At 46.6% G+C, this 23902-nt stretch overlaps 2 protein-coding genes across 2 annotated transcripts in view; both read left to right on the top strand.

Annotated features, from left to right (window-relative positions):
- Window positions 1-10324, top strand: part of LOC138492967 (5-hydroxytryptamine receptor 3A-like) — a 90650-nt gene extending 80326 nt beyond the window's left edge. Inside the window, exons 5-7 of the mRNA XM_069620245.1 lie at window positions 3729-3939; window positions 6162-6386; window positions 10068-10324. Of these exons, the coding sequence (XP_069476346.1) occupies window positions 3729-3939; window positions 6162-6386; window positions 10068-10324 (693 nt within the window). The remainder of the gene's footprint in view (window positions 1-3728; window positions 3940-6161; window positions 6387-10067) is intronic.
- A 1889-nt stretch (window positions 10325-12213) lies between these two features.
- The window catches only part of LOC138492966 (5-hydroxytryptamine receptor 3C-like), a 50457-nt gene continuing 38768 nt past the window's right edge, over window positions 12214-23902 (top strand). The window contains exon 1 of the mRNA XM_069620244.1: window positions 12214-12303. Within this exon, the coding sequence (XP_069476345.1) occupies window positions 12214-12303 (90 nt within the window). The remainder of the gene's footprint in view (window positions 12304-23902) is intronic.

Genomic DNA, 23902 nt, shown 5'->3' with positions numbered 1-23902 from the left:
AACTCGATTGGCCCTAAGACTAAGTTCCCACAACCCCATAATTCAAATCTACTCTTAAACGTCTTTGCCTCTGCCTTGAAGGAGCCCCCTCAAGTAGCCATTTCATCACTCCGCCCTTAATCTCCTCCTCTCCCTTTCTTATGCCCAATGCTATCAACTCACCAAAGCACCATCATTAACGTTGTGAAGGCTCCAGCCAATCAGAAGCACCGGGACATGGACTGAATCTCACGGTACAGGCCTGCGTTCACTCCTCCTGCCCTGTCAGCCTGCACCTTCCTCCCTCAGACTCCTACTCTCGACCATGACCCTGTACCCCAGCTTCGCTAAGGCCTGTAATTTGGGACCCATGTCATTACCGACCGGTGATGACAGGGCATTGGTTACTATGGCTTAAATGCACTCTACATACTCTTGTCTGTCTGACTTCGTACACACTCTGTGCTCCATTAATACTTTATTTTCTCATACAGTCCTTCATGTACTCAAGGTTCCAACCACTGTAGTGACAGGTGTTATTTTTACCCTATTTTATGGAACTCTATCAGCCTCGGAAAGATGAAAGGTTAAGTCATCCCTGCTGTGGGATTTGAACTCCCGAAGTGCAGACTGTCTTCCTGTCTGAGCTCAGTGCTTCACTCCTGAGCTACATTCCCGTTCTCCAATTGGTTCACATCCTATTGGGTTTTTTCTTATATAAATCAGATGACCATGGGAAAAGTATGACCTATATAATGTGATATGGTTCTTGTCCAGGCATATGCCCGTATTAGCATTATAAGTACAAAATACAGGATAACAATTCTGTTTAAAGCTGTGCCTCTCCTCCTTTATTCATACATCTTTTCGCACTGCACTATTCTAAGGGACTGTAAGGGGCTCTCAGACTCTCTGAAAAGCAGGGCCCAGTAGACTTTGTCGCATGTTAAAAGCTTGCTGACCACACCGGCCCTCTAAATGCGGGAAGACACGTGCAAACCATGTGCAGAAGCAATGTGTTGCTTCACCTTTTAAATGCAATGCCGGACAACGTAGCAGGTTGTACCGCAGGGAAATACGAACGGCTTAATTTTACAAAATGTCTAAATTGAATGGAGAGGAGCACCTACATTTGCACTTTCGTGCAAAACGGTCTCTCCTCTGCGCAATTTTCATCATTTGCACTATGAAGTACAAAAAAATGGTCAAGCAGGTAAAATCGCCTCTACACTTCATGGTGCAAAAACGTGCGGCTGCAATGAATTCTTATGGAATCTGCCGGCTTTTAGCAGGTTCGACAAACTGTCCGATTCCTAGGAATTCATTCGTTTTACACCAGCATGCAAATATCATGCTGGCGTAAAACCATTTATTTTTTGGAGAAGGGATGCAGCAGTTAGGCAAACAAAGAACTACTATTCAATTCCCCAGTTCTGGCTGCAAAAACGGTGAAAATACACTGGAGCTCATGTTCCATAGGGTCTTAATATTAATGGAAGGCTTTAACGCCTTCCATTAACATCACGCCCCATTTGCAAGCATTTCTGTGGCAGAGAGGAGGGGCGGAATGCAACTTGCATTTTTCCCACCTTCTTTCCTCTCCATCCTACAAATGCTCCGGAATTTACGCCAGCAAGGAGTTTCATGCCGGTGCAAATGCTAGAGATCCATATAGGGGCCACCAACTTTATGCACCAATATAAAGCAGTGATCCATTGTAAGCGCTGACTGCCATGCTCACATGCCAGGCAGCATTTACAAATGCAATTAAGCGCTGCCCGACATGCTGCTTGCATGTGGGGCAGTGTTTAATTTTAATTGTGGAAGCTACCTATCACGCACGTACGGTAAGCTGCATTTACAATTACAAGTAAATGCCACCTGGCATGCGAGCATGCCAGACAGCGTTTACTCACTTTGCATGGCGGGGTGGAAAAGTGCGATGCAAAAGATGGTGCACACGCGTGTATGCCACCTTTGCCTTGCACATTTGCACGCTGCTGTGCAGATGGTGAACATTTGGCAGCAGGGACCTGGCTACGCCGGAGTGCAAACGTACCCGGTCCGTGCCATCAAATGAAAAATAGGAACAAAATTAGCTCCACTGAATGCTAAAAGTGGTGTAAAACCATGTTTAATACATTTATGCCATTTCTTTAGAACACTTTTACCACTCGAGGGACTCGAAATGAGACCCTAAGAGTTTGCCCGGGAACCATAATTAGCAGAAAATCTTACTGGTGCTACAAACAGGGAATGTTGCCCTATTGCCAAGCGAGGGCGGGGGGGGGGGGGGGGCTGGTAGCAAAACCAGAGCTGCAAAAATGGCGGCATTGGCCTAAACTGTGTGCTGGCAAAGACGCCTGCTGACTTTGTCTTTCCATTTTTTTTAGAATTGCAGAAATCTCCTTTGCTGCAAGCAAAATGTGCGCACCAGTAATTTATTCTTATACTAGTTGATGGCGAAGTGATGTTTTCAAGATATTACTTGTGCTAATTTTCTTATATCTAATCACAATTAAGAAACATGCATCACTATCACCACAGTTATATTACCTCCCCCCTCATCCCATTATTCTGTGCCCTTCTGTATTTGTACGACTGCTGGCTACCCACCCCCAACCCCCCTTTTCTCTATGCCACCCCCAGCACTCCTCTTTACTATCCACAGGTCTGGCAACACCCTGGTGAGGTCACTGGCAACACCCTGGTGAGGTCACAATGCGCTTCCTCTCGGAAAAGGTTCAGGTCCAGTAAGACAACTATGGTGGTGATGGGCGCGGTATAAATATTCAATATAACTTGTCATACCTGGTGCGTGGACCTCACACGAGTAAGCAACGTGCAGCTCTCTAGGGAGCTCATGCTGGTCAGGGGCTTAACGTAAATGGAAGGCATAAAAGCATTGGGTAAGAATTTTCCGCCTTCCATTCACGCCACGTCCCATTTTCATCCATTTGTGTGGCAGAGAAGAGGGGTGCAATGCAACTTGCATTTCTGCTGCTCACTTCCTCCCCGACACAAAAATATGCTGGGAACCTTATGGAGCATGGATGCATTGTAAATGTCACCTGCCATGAGTAAATGGCAGGCGGTGTTTACTCAATTTGCATGACTGAGTGCAAAAATGTAGAGCAAAAGGCAGCGTTTTGTACGTCGTCTTTTGCCTTGCACTTTTGCACTCCGTGCAAATGACCACAATTCGGCAGCGGGGACCCCACTTTATGTCTACACCTAATGGTCCCCCGGGACCGAATTAATCGGCTCAATAAAATGAGCTCTTAAATGTTTTGGACTACCACTCCCATAATCATTCACCATTCATTAGGCTGACTAGGACTGATCCAAAAAATCTAGTACTTTTTCTTCCAACTAACCTCAGGAGATCATTTACTATATCTCCTCTCTAGCAAATAATGAAAGTTTGTTTGCAATGTATACACAGCCGTGATTCCAATGTGTATGGTTCCCACAGTGCTGATGCCGATACACAACATGCCTCAGCATCCGCCCTGTGGGTACCATATATACACATTGTAGTAAAATGGTTGCATGTCTTAGGCTTGCTAGATCTGCTCGCACCTACCTGGGCAGGTAATTAGCTCACCTATTTCACAGTTCACCAGTTGCTTTTTGGATCCACTGACATTGTTTGACCCTTCCCCCACACTTGCCATGTTATACATGGCCAGGTCTCTGAAATAACTGCTCGTAATGTCTTCATGCATGCATGTGTGTGACCTCCGCAGATCGTCCTGAAGCGCCGACCCAGCCTCTACGTGGTGAACCTGCTGATCCCCAGCGCCTTCCTCATGCTCATTGACGTATTGAGCTTCAACCTGCCCCCCCACACTGTGGACCGTGCCTCCTTCAAGATGACACTCCTGCTGGGCTACACTGTGTTCCTGCTCATCCTGAATGACCTACTACCTGCCACGGCCAGTGGGACCCCGCTGATCGGTATGAGCGGCCAAGAGCACATTAACACACATGTTACTGCCTGTCCTATTACTCCAGCATGGAAAGAGAGGGTGTAAAATGTAGTAGAAGGAAGGGGGGCTGGGTTATGTACAATCAGCGTGGGCTATCGGACACAGGTTTGAACATTAGCTAAGCAGATCCAGGGTATGAATGCTGGGGAAAGGTGCAGCCATCTTTAGTCAGCAGGATCCCTTCCTTTCAATAGAGTCTCAGTAAGCTAATGTGACTGGCACATATGATGGGAACACAGCTAATTCCATTATCACTGTTCATTTACACGTCCATAGAATGATACCTATTGATTTGGGCCTTGCTTATTGCCACGCCCATGGTCTCAGCCACTTGGGTGAGTGTGCACCTATTCCCAGATCTCTGGCTTCATCCAGTTCAGGGATATCTTGCTTTTTTCATGTGCTTGTCATCTGCAGAGGAAACGCAGTTCATCCCTCTTCGCTTGACTTGTCCGCCTCTCCCTTCTTCCCGCATCTCTTGCCTCATACACCTCAGCGACGTCCGACTCCCCACTAGCGTTTTCACAACAGATCATTTCTGTAAAACAAACATTCAGTTACACCAAATTTAAAACATTGTATACTAAACAAACCAAACAAACATTACTCAAGCAATGTTGCAATCAATGTCGCTAAACAATATATATGAACGTATTGTTCATATAATTTTATCATCTTCAATTCATTTAATAATCTTAAAAGTTCTAGCGATAAAAAGGTTTCCTTCCCAGTCATTAGTCCCACCCAAAACTCATCTGTATTTAACCAATCTTCCTGTTCTACAAAACGGGCAAAATATTTATATCTAAGTGCAGTAGTTGACCTCTGGGCTACTATGAGTAGATGTTTAGGGCCTGCCGTTCCCCATCCCCACACAGATCACAGTAGCCTTCCCGGGGCTCCATCTTCAACCCAATCGTCTTAGGTTATTTTAGAGCGATTAGATTCAAGCGGAACCTCAGAAGCTCCGATCTCCATCTCGGGTCAGGGAATCTCCGTATGTATAGCAAAACGTACCCTCTCGGTTTGTCAATGATAGGAAAGGCTTACAGGATTCCATTTCTACAAAAGAAGCCCTTGTTAGTATCCAGTCCATTTTCAGCAAAGAACGCTTTGGGTTTTCAACGAGTGCCATCTGTTTGTTCACATACTGCTAGGATACTGCAGGAATCTAATTTTAGTTCAGTTAACTAAGTACAGTTACCTTGGTTAAGATGGTCTCTTATATCCGCATGCAGTGAGTTCTTGCCGGGTAGCACCACTTCTCAGTATAGTGTAAGTAGCTTCCGGTCTAAACAAGCGTGGAGTGATTGTATTCCAAGCTCGTAACGTAAGCGGGCCATCTGTAGAGAATTAAGGAGATTCAATACCTTCTTCCACAAGAGCCCCACACAACGTACCCATTAAAGTTTACGTGCAATGGGGTTTGACTCCAAATCTCTATGTGTTGAGAATTTGGTAAAGTGTCAACAATTCCCCACATCACTGGTTTTAGACCTGTATATAAACAGTCATTCATCCACACATAACAAGCCTCAAACTCTTTAGTGAAGCCCAACTGATTGCCCCATACCATGTTTGCATACACATGGGAGGATAGCTCAGGGGCAACGTGCTCGCCTTGGAAGCAAGCGAAGCACTACAAGTTCGATCCCCGGGTCCGCTTTTAGAAACCTCTGGGTATTAAGTGCGTTATAAATAACCTGTCATTTCATGCACTTCACCAGCGTTCCCTTCATTCCCCCGTCACTTTTATTGTACGCTAAAATGGTGTCCTGTTCAGTAATCATTATATCCCACATACACTTTGGAGACCCAATAATACGCGCATTGCTTCACTCGTATACTTTAACAGAATGGTATCCATAGCCACATCACAGGCTACATGTGCTTTACTATCAAGTCTTCCAGCTGGTCTAAAGAAGAGTGACATTGATTACTGGTGGAACCTTCGGCAACTAAAATTAGTTTAACCTAAAGTTGCAGAAGTACTTTATGAACCATTCCATAGGGTGAAGAGGGTTCTTCGGCAGAAAGTTCTAAACCGCAGGGTACCACAAGTTGACTTCTGGTGATCATTCGAAAGTTTCAGAGAGGAAGGCCTAGAAATGGATACTTGGCTTTACCAATATGGCAGCCAAATATCATCATAAAACAGACAACAGATGATGCCTTTCTTTCTCCTTCTAGGCATCTATTTCTCCTTGTGCCTCGCGCTGTTGGTCATCGGGCTCCTGGAAACGGTCTTCGTAATGAACATTCTCCACCAGGGCTCGTCCAAGTGTCCAGTGGTCCCGCGCTGGGCCAGGACCATGGTCCTACACTACCTGGCCAGACTGGTGTGCTACAAAAAAGTTGATCAGTACGACCAGAGCACTCTAAACAACTCGTTTACCATCGATACTGTGGTGCAAGGTAAGGCCAGCTTGCAGTTTAGGACCAATGACAAGCTCTAGGGGCAAGGAAATGGCAGCACCCTAAGGACAGAGTGGCAGGCCTCTGAGTGGGTTCAAGCGAGCAATGGGTAACCTTAGAGTTGGCATCATCAAAAAGAAGGAGTACAGAGGTTAAGAGACAGAGAACAAGTGGATACAGTCCCCTGCTTTCATAGCTACCGTAACCTCCTGTGAAAATATAAAACAATGCAGTGTGGTGAAAAAAAGCAGCCAACCAAACAGTGAAATATGTGTGATCACCTCTCCCTCTGCCTCCCCCACCACCCCCCCCCCCCATCCCGCTCCATGTCGGTTTAAAGGGTTGACGTTCAGCTGATGAGGCAAAGAAAGTCTTATTTTATTTCAGAGACATGTGTAGCTATGATATGTGAATGCAGGTCACTACAGGATGTCCAGCAGGTCAACGTTACTAGTAGGGATTAATGGTGTGTCATTGCAGGCCAGGTTTGCTGAAGCCCATTTTCCTGCGCGTTGCTTTCACGCAGCCAGAACATTCCTCTGGTTCACCCACACCCCCTCTTCTCCCTTTTCCAATGTTGGGACACTCGAGTTTGCCCTGCCACCCCACTAGCCCCCCCAATCCATCTCCCTTGGGTTATGCAGTGGATTTCCGGAAAAATCCAGCCGTCCATCTGGCGCTGCTCTGCCTCCTTCCCCCTCGCTTCCCACTGCCTGCAGCACAGCCAATATTCCTCCCAACCTCACCCCAAGTCCCTCTCCTTTCCTCGTTTGTCCCACTTCCAACACCTCCTGATCCTCTGATGAATGCGCACATTTCTGCATGTACTGTTTCCTGACAGGACAGCAGTCGGGAAAGGCAGCCTGTTGGGAATCTGTTTGCAATGAAGTTGGGCAAAACAACTAGTATTATCCTGGGTGAACTGATATAATAATAATAATAATAATAATAATAATAATAATAATAATAATAATAATAATAATAATAATAATAATGCAATAAGCCCTGAGACTGTCAGGCATAAAGTAATGCCCCTGGGGCCCATAGTTGCAGGACTGAGCGTAGCAAGGCCCTCAACGAAGGCCCGAGCGGCATTGCCTTATGCAGTAATGGCCCGCAGTCGAGGGGCTTATTGCCATTAGTACCCCGGCCCGTTAGGCTGGGGTACTAATGGTGTTTTTTTTTTTTTCTGTGAGACCCGTTGCGTTTCACAGCTGGAAAAAAAAGTTTAAAAGATGGCCGCTGTGGACAGGAAAACGTAGTCTGTTTTCTCTTTCTATAGCGGCCATAGTAAACAAAGAAAATGACAGCCATGGAAGGGGAGAAGAGACTATGTGTAGTCCCTTCTCCCTTTCCAGGGTGGCCTGACAAAAAAAAACAAGCAGAATGAGGGTCATGCAAAATCGTGAGCAGGCTTACCACCAGTTAAGGCTTGCAAACGAACCAACCGGTTTGTTTGTGGGCGTAAAGAAAACCCACGCCGGGTACTAATTATGTATATAAAGTGACCATTTGTATTATATTATGGCACATGGTTGATATTGGAACTTGTCTCACATGGTGCTAGTTTGGTTGACATCAGGAGGATGAAATGGTCAGTCAGACGGGCTGATAATCAAACGTGTGGCCTACAAATTACACATCCCTGCTGCAATCCCTAAAACAAGTAGATTGTGTAGGTGGCTCAGTGTATACAGGAGACGTGGTGAGGAAATTAAGTTCTAAAAGATTTCCAGCCGACTGAGAGACATCCAAGGATGTGATGTCACCTCAGGAGGTGAAATCACTGTACATAATGGATGTAGAGAGCACAAAGGTTCACAGTGGCAAAGGGGCCCTAAGCCGAGGGCATTTCCCTCTGCTGGATCCTTCTCCCTAGCACCGTTGGACTCCATTCCAGTATAGAGATTGGACTCCAACTTTTGAGTTAGGGTAAATTCTGAAATATTTTACCCATCTGCAGAGTATAACGTTTGTAATCATTTCTGCATGCCAAGCTACAGCGGGGTAGGTGCCCTGTATGGTGGCGGGCATTGGGGTTGCTTTCACCTACTTAAGCCAGGGGCGGCAGAAAACATGTATTTTTGAAATCTCTTTCATCCCTTCCAAAGATAAGGCGTAATATGCTATTAATAGAGGGGAGCAGGGGGCAGAGGGTTAAGGTTGTTAGTAACCAGGCTAAGTGAAGCCCCTTAGTTTATGGCTTAGGATTTCGGCCACGGACTACCCGTCTATGTATGAGGAACACCCAACTAAGATAATGGGTTTGTCAGGATCTGACTTCCTACCCTGGATGACTTTTGGCAGGGACTCCTGTGTTAAACTGGGTCAGTGTGACCATTGGGGTGTTCAAGACTATATACAGCACGAGAACTATAAGGATGTTGTAGGGGACTTCAAAGAGTTAATTTCAAATGAGGCGCAGGTGTTGTTCTCTTTTAATTCAAGAGTCTTTTTTAATTATTCCTTTAAATCTATTGTGGGGTTTGAGAATTGCTTAACCAGCGGTCAGGTCAGTTCAGAGATGAAGACTCTGAACCTTAAGCTGATCCTGCCCTTCAATTCCTACACTTGCCAATGGAGAGGTAGAGAGGCTCCAGATCTGGATAATAGTTGCGTTGGCACCTCTCTGAAAACAAGGATCCCCTTCTTATTCCTATACCCCGATTCAAAGTCCTTGGGGAACTGATGCATCAAGCCCCCTTGAAGCTGGGAAGTTGGGAAATGCGAGGCTGGCTTTGTTCTGAGCCCACGGGACCTAACTGCCACTTGTGTACTTTTTATTGTTGCAAATAAGTTGTGGAGAGCCTGTTAGGCCAGGAGATCATGAGCCCTTATACAGAACACTTGGGAGCTCATTTTTTAAGTACACATACTTTACGCTGAAGTGACATGTTGCGTTTACACTTGGGCGTAATTTTCATCTTTTGCACAGCGGAGTACAAAAGGGAAGTGTAAAATGGTGGCATACCCCGCGCGTACACTCCACCCTTTCAGCCATGCAAAACGAGTAAACACACACTGCCATTTACGCTTGGCAAGCAGCATTTACAACGGATTCCAACTGAATCCACCTCCTTTTTGTTGGTGTAAAAAGGAGGTGGATTTCTCAGGAATCAACTGCATTGACACCAGCATGAAAATGCGGCATTATATGTATGGCGGAGAGAAAGGGCGAGGTGGAATCGTAACTTATGATACGTGCCCTGCTGTCAGCCATGAAAATGATTGAAAATGAAGTCTAATATCAGTTTAACTAGTAAATGTCTCTTGCAAAACATTTACGCATTACATTTATACCACGCCCCATTGAGAATGAGCCCCTTGCTCGTCATGGGATGTTAGCTAGTTCCTTCCTACTTTAGGGCATTGCCGCGATCTAAATAGACAGAATGCAGGTGTCTGTGTTCTTAGGTATTCTGGATGTTTTATGACCTATAATGTACTCATATTATATTTTTATAATTTTAACATGTGGTCATTTTAACACGTGATGTTGTTCTAAAGGCCTTGGCTATGCATTGTTGTTGTAAGTGTCCACATTTCACTTCCTGTGATGTCTGCCAGGTCAGGTGGCATGTCATGTCCCCTCCCCTACCCCTAAAATGTAGCTGAAATAACAGCACTGACCATCTAAGTGATAATCACCCATAATGTGGTTTTGTTTTGTCTGTTTTATAGAAAAGCCAATAAACCTACAGAGTGGTGACCTCTGCCACCTCGGACCCCATCTTCCTGTTCTGCTAAAGGGCATTTCCTGCGACCTGCAGGCCATGCGCAAGATGGTGGAGAACTATTTTGAACAGCAGGAGATCGCGGAAGAGTGGCTGCGCATGGGCCTCATCCTAGATGCCCTCGTCTACCGCATGTACCTGCTATTCATGCTGGTTTACGCAGTGATCCTGGGTTCCACCTGGGGCTCATGGTACCACATTTAATGCGCTGTAAGAACACATCTGACACCCATTCACCCTATGACTTTGGAAGTTCTGCGGACCCCCACTGGGTCTTTTAGGGCTTGAAGAGAGGGCCTTGGTCTGCTCACAAAGCACCTGTGGAAGGTTGCTGTTTGTCCATCCTAAACCCTACTCAAGTTCCCATCCCTTCTGATCTGGAATCATCACTCTTTGGACTTCATGAGACCCACACTGCTTTTTCTGCCAAGGAAAACTCTCCTGCATCTGCTAATTCCTAAAGTGCATTGAGCTTAGCTTGCCCGTCTTCGATTGCAAACGCTGATTTACTCCTTGGAAGCGATATTAAGACCACGATGGAGAACACAGGCCAGCTCAAGAACTGAGCCACACATCTAGGACATCATTGTTAATTTCCGATGCATTAGCATCCATACAGGAAACTAGTGCTGTTACCAAAGCTGTTTGTAATATATTGACTTATCAAGTATGTAAACATGTGTTATCCTGCAGGGGACTAGGTTCAAGAACCAAGGGGTCAACTTCATGAATGGTGACAAGTGACTGGTCTTTCTTGCGAAGAACAAGAGAACTGGAAGACAGACATGCAGGCGGGACACGGAAAAACCTTTCCTCATATCTTAAGGGATGTTATTGATAATAACTGTATGATAAGTGGATATGATGGATGTAATTGTGTTTCACTGCGTGCAAAATAAACTACTAATGCGTGCCCCCAAATGGACGAGGTATTACATCACTCTTTAAGGAGTCTACATGTTAAATACAGACAGAAGGTCCCCTTGTTTGATGATGTCCAGGTAGATTTTGCGACCTAATCTTACAATGGTCATCACTAGTTCCGAATCTGCTAAAAACAAACTTTGTTAAAATGGGCCTCTTTAGTAAACTGGCTCCCCTCAAGTGGACAATTATTGAGTTTATGGTATCCAGCAATCCACAATATTTCTAGATCAAAGAGCCCCTCACTTAATTTGGAGTAGGATGTGTTGAGGTCTTCTGCCTGATCCCGGGGCGCACAGGAGGATTAACCAGAGGGATGAACACCACCCCCAGTGGATGATCCCCTGGCCGCCCCCACTTGGTCCACCCACCCCCTGGCAGTGGAAAATCGCATGGGTAGACCAAACAGAGTCTCTCCCCAAGTGCGAGAGCTTGATGCACGCAATAGCCAGATAGAAAATCTCCAAGAGGAAAGATCAATCAATACCCAGCAACATGCGTCATTCAAATACTGGTAACAATCCTGCCGTGACAGTTGTTTATTGTTAGACGCTGGCACTGGCATGTAAATGAGCTGCAGGGATAGGTCCACTGAACCCCTAGCAACATTCTTCACGTGGTCTCTGAGCGCAGCATTTCGTCACAAGTTTGCAAACCATTGGCAGTCTTTTCCTATGTGACCCTCGAACGTAAGATCTGCGAAACAAACATACCAAAGGCAGGGCTGCCATTGGATAGGTGCACCATGGGGAGCACAGAGTTCCAGTTCCACTGCAAACGGTCATTCCCTGTACGTCCTGAGGCATTCAGCCTCCAAAGGGACACTTGGACACTGGGCACTCATACTGACAGACACAAAAAGCTGTGTCCTCCCGATGCAGTTCTCTGAAGTAATTTGACCAAGAGACTAAGTTCCACATTGGATGGCAGGCCTGATAAAGGCTTCATTTAGCCCCCTCCCAGCTCATCAGGCCCAGGAGAATTTAGAAGGAGCCACAGGTGCACACCCTCACCCCACGTCCCACCCAAGGGAGGAGCTCCCACACTATATTAACACATCCTCCCAGTAATTTGGTGTGGAAGTTTGGAGAAGGAGGTGATGGCAAGCCCTGGTGGAAGTTGGGATGGTTGGAGGTGCAAGGGGATGAAGGAGAAGGTTGGGGTACAAAATGGAGGAGTTGGGGAAACATCTGCAGGAGCTAGGAGAAAGTGAGGAGGTTGTTAACAGCAACGCGGAGATGAAGAAACATCTGGAGGTGGTAAGAGTAAAGGAGGTGAGGTTTGCGACAGCAAAGAGGAGGAGGATGAACATCAAGTGGTGGTTGGAATGAGTGATGGGGAAGGCCAAGGAGTATCAGGAGGTGACCAGAGGAAGTTGGGAGTGGATGGAGTAGCCTACCATGAGGAGGAAGAAGAGTGGCAGAAGGAGAGTAGGGAAGATCCAGAGGCAGTGATGCCAAAACATCTATCCAGCCCTGGTCCCATTACTTTGGTATACATTTGAGACCATCTTTCCCCCCAAGGAAAAGTACAAGCAAAGAGCACCATGAAACAGAGAGGGGTGGAGAACTGGACTCCTCTGTCTACATAACTAAACACTTTAAAAGCACTGTGGGGTAAGGGCTTAAGGGACTTTTCAGAGGAAATTCCAGTAACATATTTCAAAAGACAGATCATACTCTTTCTCAAGTCTTTTTAAGTATCTCGAAGTCAGTCCACGCAACCTGGCATTATATCAGAGGTTAGGTGCACCATATAAACAAAGCAACAGTCTTAAAATGAGACTTCATCGACTTGATTTTGATTGTACATGTTATTTGATTAGTGACCCCCAACGTACAATTGCCACTAAGTAATGGAACAAAAACACAGTACAATGGGAGAACATGTTTAATCGATACCAACAATAAGAGATAATTATTAGAGAACGAAGCCTTAATGTACAAGTAATTTAATTTATCAGCATTCTAACTCCTTTCATGAATCCTTTTCTGTTAACAAATGCACCGGGTCTCACTGTGAACTTTACATGTGTTGTGCATTGGGCACTAGAGACCTGGCACTGCAGCTCTCCAAGATGGTGGATGTCCAACTCTGCTGCTCTTAGAGATGGCTGATATTGAGTTCTGCTTATTTCCAAGATGGCTGACACCATTAAAGACACTGCAAGTTTTGCAAAACATAACGAAATGTGCCTAGGGTGGTGCGATGAGCCAGGAATGAAACACTGACACAGAGAACTGTGTTGGCCATAAACTTTTATTGAAACAATAAGGGGTTGTAAAATACCTCACTGTCCCTATTCTAGGAGGTGTTTCCATTCCTGAAACAAAAACTAAGGGTCGGTCCAATATCAAGATGTCCAAAGCAAAAACGCCATGTGTCCGAAATACTATCCTGGCCCTCACACTCTATAAATGAACTCTAAAATGAAAAGGTGAATGTCTTTGGCCTTGAAAAGCGCACAAATGTTCAAAAAGGAAAAGGCATAACTCCAAAACAAAAGTTCCAGATGGCTAAAGTTCACAGTTCCAGAGGATGACTCCCTTCCCCTGGATTTCTCTTCGCTGTACTTTACATTTTGAGGATATGAGTTTTCCTTGGGTTTCTTTTGGTCAGCAAAACAACATGTATGTAAAACAACTTGGCTGTCAGTCATAACTTGGGCAGGATATCTGTTATACTCTCCTGACAGATTTCATCTCCTTTTTAGTATGATTTCAATGCAATCTTTGACACACACCTGATGTATCCTTCTCGGGATTCCCTCATGTAATTAGTTTTACATTTTGTCCAACTTGAATCTGCCTGGTATGCTCTCCTGCAAGGACTTTCTTCTGTGCTTCATTTAACACACTTGCACCTTGAATTTGCCTGGCATACTCTCCTACCAGGGCTTCCTCATGTACTTCACTCAATACTCTTGCAACTTGTATCTGCCTGGTACATTCACCTGCCAGGACTTTCTCATATATTTCACTGGGCCCACTTGCAAACTTGACAATATTTTATATTTATTCTGTTATATTTCTTTAGCTTTAGGAAATATTGAGTACCCCATATACTCAATATGCTTAATTTACTCTGATTTGCCTTCTGTAGGGTTGCTGCCATGCCCTGGTACCCAGCGGTATACTTTACCCCACTTCAGTTCCCAGGAACTGGAGAGCCCAAGAGTGACCTTCCAACATTCTAGCCCACGCCCCATGGTACACCTGATGTGAGGAAGTAAAGAAGGAGAACGTCTTCTATTGTGTTGTTGGTGCATCATACAAAGACGTGTCTGCTGCATCTAATTTTGCATTTGTTGTACGTCCGGAGCAGGAATAACTCTGCCGTCCATCAGTACGAGAGCCGTAACACTGAGGTTCACTCTTGAGCTCTCCAGTTCCTGGCAACTGAAGTGGGGTAAAGTATACCGCACGTTCTCGTTCTGGACACTGAACCCTTATGTGTGTCAGATGACTCTGAAGACTGTCCTGATGAAAGTGCTCAAATCCACAATTGTACCACGGAAACCGGTAGACAGTTATTGAGTGGAGGCTATACTCACCCTACTGTCACTCTTAACAACCTTTTATTTCCCCTGTGCTCTGCCCCATCTGAAATCATCAAGGGTAGATGCTTCGGGTGTGTATATTTGTCTTCATTTATTGTCTCTCCCAAACAGGGAGCGCCACTTTACTTGCCTCTCTTTTCCCTGGTGGGTGTTTAGACTTGTGTTTTTATTTTAACCTAAGTCTCCCTAGGTTATTTCAGCTAGTATATGGGATATTAAATCATTGTGTACCCACAAAGAGAAAGCTGAAAGATTTGCCAGGGAGGGGGTCTTTTTTAATACTCATTTTTATGTACATTGTTACATGAATATGAGTGAAGATGGACTAATGGGGTTGAAAGAATCGCGAAGATTGGAACTGCTTTTTCAAAAACAATATCTCTTTACCTTCTTTTCCTGTCCCTGTTTGATAAGCGGCTCATCAGTGTTTCCTACACAGATTGGGACTAGACAGGCCTAGCAAGAAAACCATTGTCTCCTTCTGTCTTTCATAACGACCCTATTCTCCATGAGCCACCCATTGACTGTGAACACTCTCTTTTTTATGCTACAGAAAACTTGCACACAGTTGTGTCTTACACAGTTTAGAAAGAGCCAAAACCTCACATCCTGTTCAGAAGCTGTCCTAATTGGTATATATGTTTTGCAGTTTACACACGTTTTTTGTTAGAGTGAGTATTGTGACTAATGAAAAGCACAGAGCCCAACTTCAATTACTCATTCAAAGGGTTTCTTGCTGAATCACTATCAGAAACATATTTAAAATAAAAAATTGTAGGCATTTTATTGCAAACCAAAAAGCTCTTTGCTTGTATGCAAATCTACCTTCTTGGGTTCCGTGAAGAGATAGGTGTTATGTGACCTGGCCCGGGCGAAGCCTGCTGGCCAAGCCACCCCCTCCTCCTCAAAAGGAGGGGAAGGCATTCCTCGAGTAAGTTGATTCCATTTACAGCACCGATGGTTCGCTACCGTAAAAGGGCCCACAGTCTGACACTATGTTCAGTCATTAGGCAAAATGAAAGGCATTTCTTAAGCAAGCAAACCATTTCCAAAATGCCGTATGTAAGCATTAATTAAAACCTAGCCAGGCATGTACATGCACAAAAAAAATACATTAGCTAAATAGTCAACTTAGTTTACTCAAGCTTAGAGAATACATGAACTGCTTTCAAAAGAGAAAAAAAAGCTCATCAGTGCTTGGGAACTGTTATTTAAACATTCCAAGAGCTTGAAAAAAGGTTAAGAAAGCATATCGCTTTATGTAGGGGTCCCTTTGAAACTTTTGAAGGGTCCAAATCTCATTTAAATAAGTCTCAGTGATCAATCTCCACCACTGTATCCTAAAGAGCTAGTCTTCCCTTCATTCACTGTTCGCGGCAAACACTAGCGCCTAGGGCATACTTCCAAACCTTAATCATATCATGGTGTGCTGTCCCACAGCATCAGACTGGGAAGGGAGTTCACAAGTCACAAGAAGACCCAGGGGACTGGGCAGCGTGGACGCTTATCAACAAGAAAGGTGAAAATGGAACAGGTGTTTGGCTACCGAGAAAACAGCGCATAATCACCAACGTGCCCGGGCAGGGAATACGTCTGTGGCTGTCACGCACGGGCGTCACCGCGTAGCCCAACAGCTAATTGGTATCCGGGAGGTCTTAATCCAGGAAGGTACAGGCTGTTATTGTATCAGTTCTAGGCCTTGAACGGAAATATCGCAATGATCTTGGGCCCGCCCGGGGGACCCCGCTGGTCTTACTCCTAATGATAGTGTTACCAGTCCGGGGCAAGTGTTAAACTGCAGCGCCCAGAGAGGTGCAAAGTGAAACGGGCCACTTTGAAGCCCAAATCCCTGCGGAGTTAAGTGTTAATTCTGCTAAGTGTCACAGAAACCAAGGCCTCCTTCATGCGTGTACACTGTCTGAGCAGGCACGTGCCCCTACCCTTAACGGCTGAGGGAGGAGAGATGTCTGGGAGGTACCTTAAAAATCGAAGAGTCACTCAAACAAGAAGAGTGATAAAGGGGAGAAGGCAAGAAAACGAGAAAGAGGGAATAGATCGGGGAGACACTTGACGTGAGGCGCAGAGATCGAGGGTACCGACGGAGAGGCAAGAGAGACTTGGAAAAAGGAACAGAGGCATAGAGAGAAAGAAAGGAAAGCAGAGAAGCGAGGTTCAAGGGGAAGGACCCAGATACAGAAAATAGTGCATGAGAGAAAGGAAAGAGCAAGACAGAACTAATAGACACACCGAAGGAAGAGGGCGATAACAACATAAGCGTCGGAGGAAAGAGAGGCCAGATAAAGACAGGCTGAACGAGGAAAGAAAAAGGAAAACAAAGGGGGCCCAGGGTTTAGGGAGGGGAAGGGGTTACTCTAGCGCAGCAGGAAGCCGAACAGGAGAGGTTGATAAAAGTGGTCACAAGATCTGAGAAAGGAAATATGTTCCTCAGTGATGCAAACCGAGACACCCAAAAGAACAGATACTGAGGAAGTTCAAGGTGCGGAGATGCTGTTGGGTTTATGCCATGGACAACAAGAGACACCTCTTCTTTGCCTTGTGGACTGCACTGATTCAAGGTGAGAGGGGTACCTGACATTTCTGGACTCCCAGCTAGGCCCTGTGCCCTGAGGACACCCATAAAAAGGTGAGGGTTACCTGCCATTTATGAACTTCCAGCCCTCTGCCAAGCAGCTGTGACCAGAGACCCATACGGAGGTGAGAGGGGTACCTGCCATTTGTGAGATCCCAACTGGGCCCTGTGCCAAGCACGTGTGCCCTGAGGACATTCATACGAAGGTGAGAGGGTTACCTGCCATTTCTGAACTCCCAGCTGGGACCTGTGCCAAGCACGTGTGCCCTGAGGACATTCATAAGAGGGTGAGGGGGGTACCTGCCATTTATAAACTCTCAGCCCACTGTCAAGCAGGTGTGTCCAGAGACCCATACGGAGGTGAGAGGGGTATCTGCCATTTCTGAACTCCCAGCTGGGACCTGTGCCAAGCACGTGTGCCCTGAGGACATTCATAAGAAGATGAGGGGGGTACCTGCCATTTATAAACTCCCAGCCCGCTGCCAAGCAGCTGTGCCCAGAGACCCATACGCAGGTGAGAGGGGTACCTGCCATTTCTGAACTGCCTTCTGCCAAGAACTGGTACTCTCAGTCCGGTAAGATAGTGAGAGGCACCTTCCATTTCCAGACTTCCAGCTGCTCCTTCTGCTAAGCGCCTCTGCCCTGAAACACATAAGAATGCAAGGGGTACCTGCAATTTTTTAGCTCGTAGCTGCTCTTTTTATCAAGCGCCTCTACCCCGAGACCCACAAGAGGGTAACAGGGGCACTTGCATTTCTAGACTCCAAGCTGCAGCCTGTGCCAATCGCCTGTGCCCTTGAATCCATTAGGACAGAGGGGTAGCTGCCATGCCTAAAGTCCCAGCTAGGCCCCCTGCCAAGCATATGTGCCCTGAGAGCCGAAATCAGGTAGTACACATTCTGTGCGGAATGGTTGGATGGATGTAAAATGTAAAATAGGGACATAACGAATCCCAAATTGAATGAAGACTGGCCAGAAAAGGAAAGCTAAGGATGCGATTATGCCAGTTAACTTGGGGAGGAATGGAATGCATGAAGACATAGAGTCATGTGTGGCTGGATGGCTCGCCGACGTGGGAGGGTCGGATGGTAGTAGTGTGGGTGGTTGGGCCTATATATGGAGCAATCAAATAATTCGTTGAGGGTGAAGGAATTATCCAGGGGCTAGCATAATAAAATGATACATGGTGGAGGATAGGACAGAAGGGATGAAAAGATGGATGGATGGATGGATGGATGGACGGTCTGACAGTGGGATGGATGGTCTGATGGGATGGATAGGTGGGTTGGATGGTCTGGTTCAAAGTATGGATGGGTGGTCTGGTGGGAAGGCGTTATGGATAGAGCTAGAGAATAGCCGCATACATTTGGTGCATGATGGATGGGCATGCTGGTGGGATGGGTGTTAGCGATATGTCTGGAGAATAACTGGATACATTTGGTGGATGTTGGCTAGATCAGTAGGATGAATAGATGGGATGGATGGACGGGCTGGTGCTGGTGGTGGGATGGATGGGTGGATGGCTGGATGGGCTGGTGGGATGGATGGATGGTCTGGTGAGATGGATGGTCTTGTGTGATGGATGGATGGATTGTCTGGGGGGTTGAATGGATGTGGGATGGATGTTGGGATGGGTGTTAGGGATATGTATAGAGAATAACTCGATACATTTGGTGGATGATGGATGGATTGGTGGCATGGGTGTCAGGGATAGATCTGAACTATAGGTGGATAAAGTTGGTTGAGAATGGATGGGCTGGTCGGATGGATGGATTGATAAATGGATGGATGGGTGTGTTGGTGGGTTGCGTGTTAGTGATAGATCTGGAGAATACTTGGATACAGTTGGTGGATAATGGATGGATTGATGGATGGGCTGGTGGGATGGATGGAAGGACCGGTGGATGGAAGGATGGATGGACTGCTGGGATCGATGGATGGATGGATAGATACATGGGCGGGCTGGTGAGATGTGTGTTAGGGATTGATCTTAAAAATAGCTGGATAAAGGTGGTGGATGATGGATAGATAGATGGATGGGCTGGTGCGATGGATGGGTGGGGGTGCTGGTGGGATGGGTGTTAGGCACTGATCTGGAGAAAAGCTGGATAAAGATGATGGATGAATGCATGGGCTTAATGGATAGATGGATGGATGGGCTGGTGGAATAGACAGATGGCGGATGGAAGGACAGATGGAAGGATGGATGGATGGATGGATGGATGGATGGATGGATGGATGGATGGATGGGCTTCTGTGATGGATGGGTGGATGGGCTGGTGGGAGGGGTGTTAGGGATAGATCTGGAAAATAGCTGGATAAAGGTGGTGGATGATGGATGGGCTGCTGTGATGGATGGATGGGCTGCTGTGATGAATGTATGGGCTGCTGAAATAGATGGATGGCAGATGGATGGAAGGACAGATGAATGGATGCGCTGCTGGGATGGATGAATGGGTGGATGGATGGGCCTGCTGGTGAGGTGGGTGTTGGGGATAGATCTGGACAATAGCTGGATGAAGGTGGTGGATGATGGATGGCTAGATGGATGGGCTGGTGTGATGGATGGGTGGGGCTGCTGGTGGGATGGGTGTTAGGGATTGGATGGTCTGGTTCAAAGTATGGATGAGTTACTAATGGAGGGAGTGAGAGAAGGAAGAGGAGAAAAGGAAAGTCTTGACATTTCCGGAATTTAAGAACACCCGGCTCAAGTCTGAGGGGGGAGGGAGGCTGTTCCAGAGGGAGGAGCCAGCCGAGGAAAGGGATCTACATCCCACTCTCTGCTTGGAGAAACATTTCATCTGCATAGTTGGAGCCAGAAGACCGAAAGACTCTGGCCAGGAGGTATTTAGGGAGGGAAAGCTGGATGTAAATAGGTCACAGGCCCCAAACAGCCTTGTGGATGATGCAAAGGCTCTGGAATTTGATCCTTGTGGTCACCGGGAGCAGGTGGAGAGATTTTAGGGCTGGAGAGAGGCAGTCCCTGGACTTGGGACCAAGGATACATCTCGCAGTTCTATTCTGGATTAGTTGAAGGGGGCTGGATTAAGATGATGGATGTTGGATGGATGGGCTGGTGGATTGGATGGATGGATAGCGTGGTGGGATGGATGGATAGTCTTGTGGGATGAATGGTCTGCTGAGTTGGATGGTCTTGTGGGATGGATGGATGCATGGATGCATTGTCTGGTGATGGATGGATGGGCAGGCAGGTGGCATGGGTGTTTGGGATAGGTGTTGAGAATATCTGGATACATTTGGTGAATGATGGATGGCTGGATAGATGGTTGGGCTAGCTGGTGGGGTGGCTTTTCGGGTTAGATCTGGAGAATAGCTGGATAAAGTTCGTGGGTGATGGATGGATGGGCTGGTGGGATAAATGGAGGATTGAATGAATGGGCTGGTGGAAAGGATGGGTGAGTGGGCTCATGGGATGGATGGATAAATGGATGGATGGGTAGAAGGATGAGTTTGTGGGATGGGTGGGCGGGCTGGTGGGATGGATGGGCTGCTGGTGGGATGGGTGTTAGTGATATATCTGCTGAAGAGTTGGATAAAGTTAATGGATGAATGGATGAATGGGCTGGTGGAAGGATGGGTGGAGGGGCTCGTGGGATGGATGGATGCGGCTGGCTGGTGGGATGAGTGTTATGGATAGATCTGGAGAATAGCTGGATACGGTTGATGGATGTTAGATGGATGAATACGTAGGTGGGAAACATGGATAGTCCATGTACCCGAAACCTATAACCGCAAATAAACATGCACATACATACATGCAGGCTGGATGGAGGAATGGAAATAATACATGAAGAGTACATGAAAGGCGCATGGACAGTCAGTTGAAATATGGGGGCGGGGTAATGTCATTGAAAGGATGGATAGATGCCGCACAGAATAGACGAGTTAATGATCAGATAGTACATGTCTGGTTGGAGCTCACGGAGGAAGGGTGAAGAAAGGGGAAGTGGATGGAGATCGCAACTGAGAATGGAGAAACGGAAGAAGGACGTGAAAGAGGAGTAGGCAGATAGGGGAGGCAGAAGGATATAAGAGATGGGTGAAGTGAGGGAAGGGTGGACCGAGAAAGGTGTGATTACAAAGATGGAAGGTGGAATAGGAGGAGGAGAGCAGAGTCGAATACAATCGTGAAAGGGGCGACAGAGTCTTTACAACATAGAAGAGTGATGGAAGGAACATCTTTGAATGAATCATTATTACTGGCAGTTGCTAAGGGCAGCATTCCGTTCCATCGTTTTCATCTCTTTTTGAGAGCTGTGTCACTACAGAAGGGGGGGGGGGGGAGACATATGCAAATTAAGCTTGCTCGCAACCCAAGAGGAGCAGACAAGCCTGAGCTGCTCCATCACATCCCAGCTGCACGAGACTAAAAGTAACCCCAGACATGTTTTGGCATCATTGGGCATTATTATTGAGATGTGGCTTGGGACTCGCAGCAAGTTTGGGCCAGGCTGCATTTGGTTGTTACTATTCTGCATTGGGGTGGCAGGATGAAACACAATCGAACAGAAGAGGGACAAGAGCAATTGCCAGTGGTTATGATTAATGTGAAGCTTAGCAATCCCTTTACAGTATTAAGAGGAAGCAAATGAATGAGTCACTTAACGATGAACTATTGTGTGAAGGTGGGTAGGGAAGGGAGTAATTGGTGTGTTTGAAGCATGGAGGAAGGGGTGGATGAAGAAGGGGAGAATGAAGGTGGTGACAGGTGGAAGGAGGGATGAAAGAAGGAAGGTAAACATTGAGGTGTGGGTGTCAGGAGTGAATGAAGGGGTGTGTGTATGGAGAGGTGACGGGAGGTGTGAAGGGATCGAATTTTGCAGAGGGTTTGGAGGGTGTTGATTAAGTGGCAAAGGGAGTTGTGTGGGGGAGTGAATACCGGCGGGATAAGGGGACCCCAGTGATGTGCATAAGTGGGTGATCTGGAGGAAACGCTGGCACAAAAGAATGGTGGGTGGAGAGAGAGGGATGAGTGGGGGGGGATAGGTTGGTGGAGTATCCTGGGAGGGTGGAGATAGGGTTTGATAGAGGGAGAGGTTAATAGAGAGAGTTCCAGATAGAGTGAGGGATGGATAAAGGGAGCATTGGTTTGATAGAGGGAGGGGTGAATAGAGAGAGTTCAGTAGAGTGTGGGATGGATACAGGGAGCATTGGTTTGATAGAGGGAGGGTTGAATAGAGAGAGTTACAGATAGAGTGAGGGATGGATAAAGGGAGCATTGGTTTGATAGAGGGAGGGGTGAATAGAGAGAGTTCCAGATAGAGTGAGGGATGGATAAAGGGAGATTGGTTTGATAGAGGGAGGGGTGAATAGAGAGAGTTCCAGATAGAGAGAGGGATGGATAAAGGGAGATTGGTTTGATAGAGGGAGGGGTGAATAGAGAGAGTTCAGTAGAGCGTGGGATGGATAAAGGGAGCATTGGTTTGATAGAGGGAGGGTTGAATAGAGAGAGTTCCAGATAGAGTGAGCGAGGGATAAAGGGAGCATTGGTTTGATAGAGGGAGGGGTGAATAGAGAGAGTTCAGTAGAGTGTGGGATGGATACAGGGAGCATTGGTTTAATAGAGGGAGGGGTGAATAGAGAGAGTTCCTGATAGAGTGAGGGATGGATAAAGGGAGATTGGTTTGATAGAGGGACGGGTGAATAGAGAGAGTTCAGTAGAGTGTGGGATGGATAAAGGGAGCATTGGTTTGATAGAGGGAGGGTTGAATAGAGAGAGTTCCAGATAGAGTGAGGGATGGATAAAGGGAGCATTGGTTTGATAGACGGAGTGGTGAATAAAGAGAGTTCAGTAGAGTGTGGGATGGATACAGGGAGCATTGGTTTGATAGAGGGAGGGGTGAATCGAGAGAGTTCCAGATAGAATAGGGGATGGATAAAGGAGGCATTGGTTTGATAGAGGCAGAGGTGAATAGAGAGAGTTCAGTAGAGTGTGGGATGGATACAGGGAGCATTGGTTTGATAGCGGGAGGGGTGAAAAGAGAGAGTTCCAGATAGAGTGAGGGATGGATAAAGGGAGCATTGGTTTGATAGAGGGAGGGGTGAATAAAGAGACTTCAGTAGAGTGTGGGATGGATACAGGGAGCATTGGTTTGATAGAGGGAGGGGTGAATCGAGAGAGTTCCAGATAGAATAGGGGATGGATAAAGGGAGCATTGGAAAGGACGAGAGGTGGATGAGAAAACATTTGATGGAGATGGTGAATGGGTGTAAAAAGGGATGGCTAGGAATATGGGTGTATGTTGATAAGGGTGGAAGGAGAAATGGGTGACTGGTGGGTGGAAGGGGCAGAGTTGGCCAGGCAGACAACTGGATGTATGTAGACACGAGTGCCGGGATAGAAGAGAGGGAAAGGTGAGCTCTGTTGTAGGAGGGGAATGGATAAACAGAGGGGCAGGTGGACGATGGAGATATACATATATACGTGAAAGGGGGGTCGGTCATGTGATGTGGCTGGTAAAGAAAGGTGTGTATAAAGGGAGGGGGGTAGATGGAGAGAGGGGTGGGTGGATGGAGAGAGGGATCTATAAAGAGAGAGGTGGATGGACAGAGAGGCGATTGAGGCGATAGGTGAATGGAGATATGGATTGCATGGAGAATGGTGATGAGAGGGCTGTATGCAGGGAAATGGGTGATTGGATGCATAGGGGAATTGATGAGCAGCGGGAAGGGGCGGGATGGGTAGATG

Source organism: Ambystoma mexicanum, chromosome 10 (assembly GCF_040938575.1).
Source record: "Ambystoma mexicanum isolate Mex_15411 chromosome 10, UKY_AmexF1_1, whole genome shotgun sequence".
Classification (NCBI taxonomy): domain Eukaryota; kingdom Metazoa; phylum Chordata; class Amphibia; order Caudata; family Ambystomatidae; genus Ambystoma; species Ambystoma mexicanum.
This window is presented reverse-complemented; position numbering and strand designations above follow the sequence as displayed.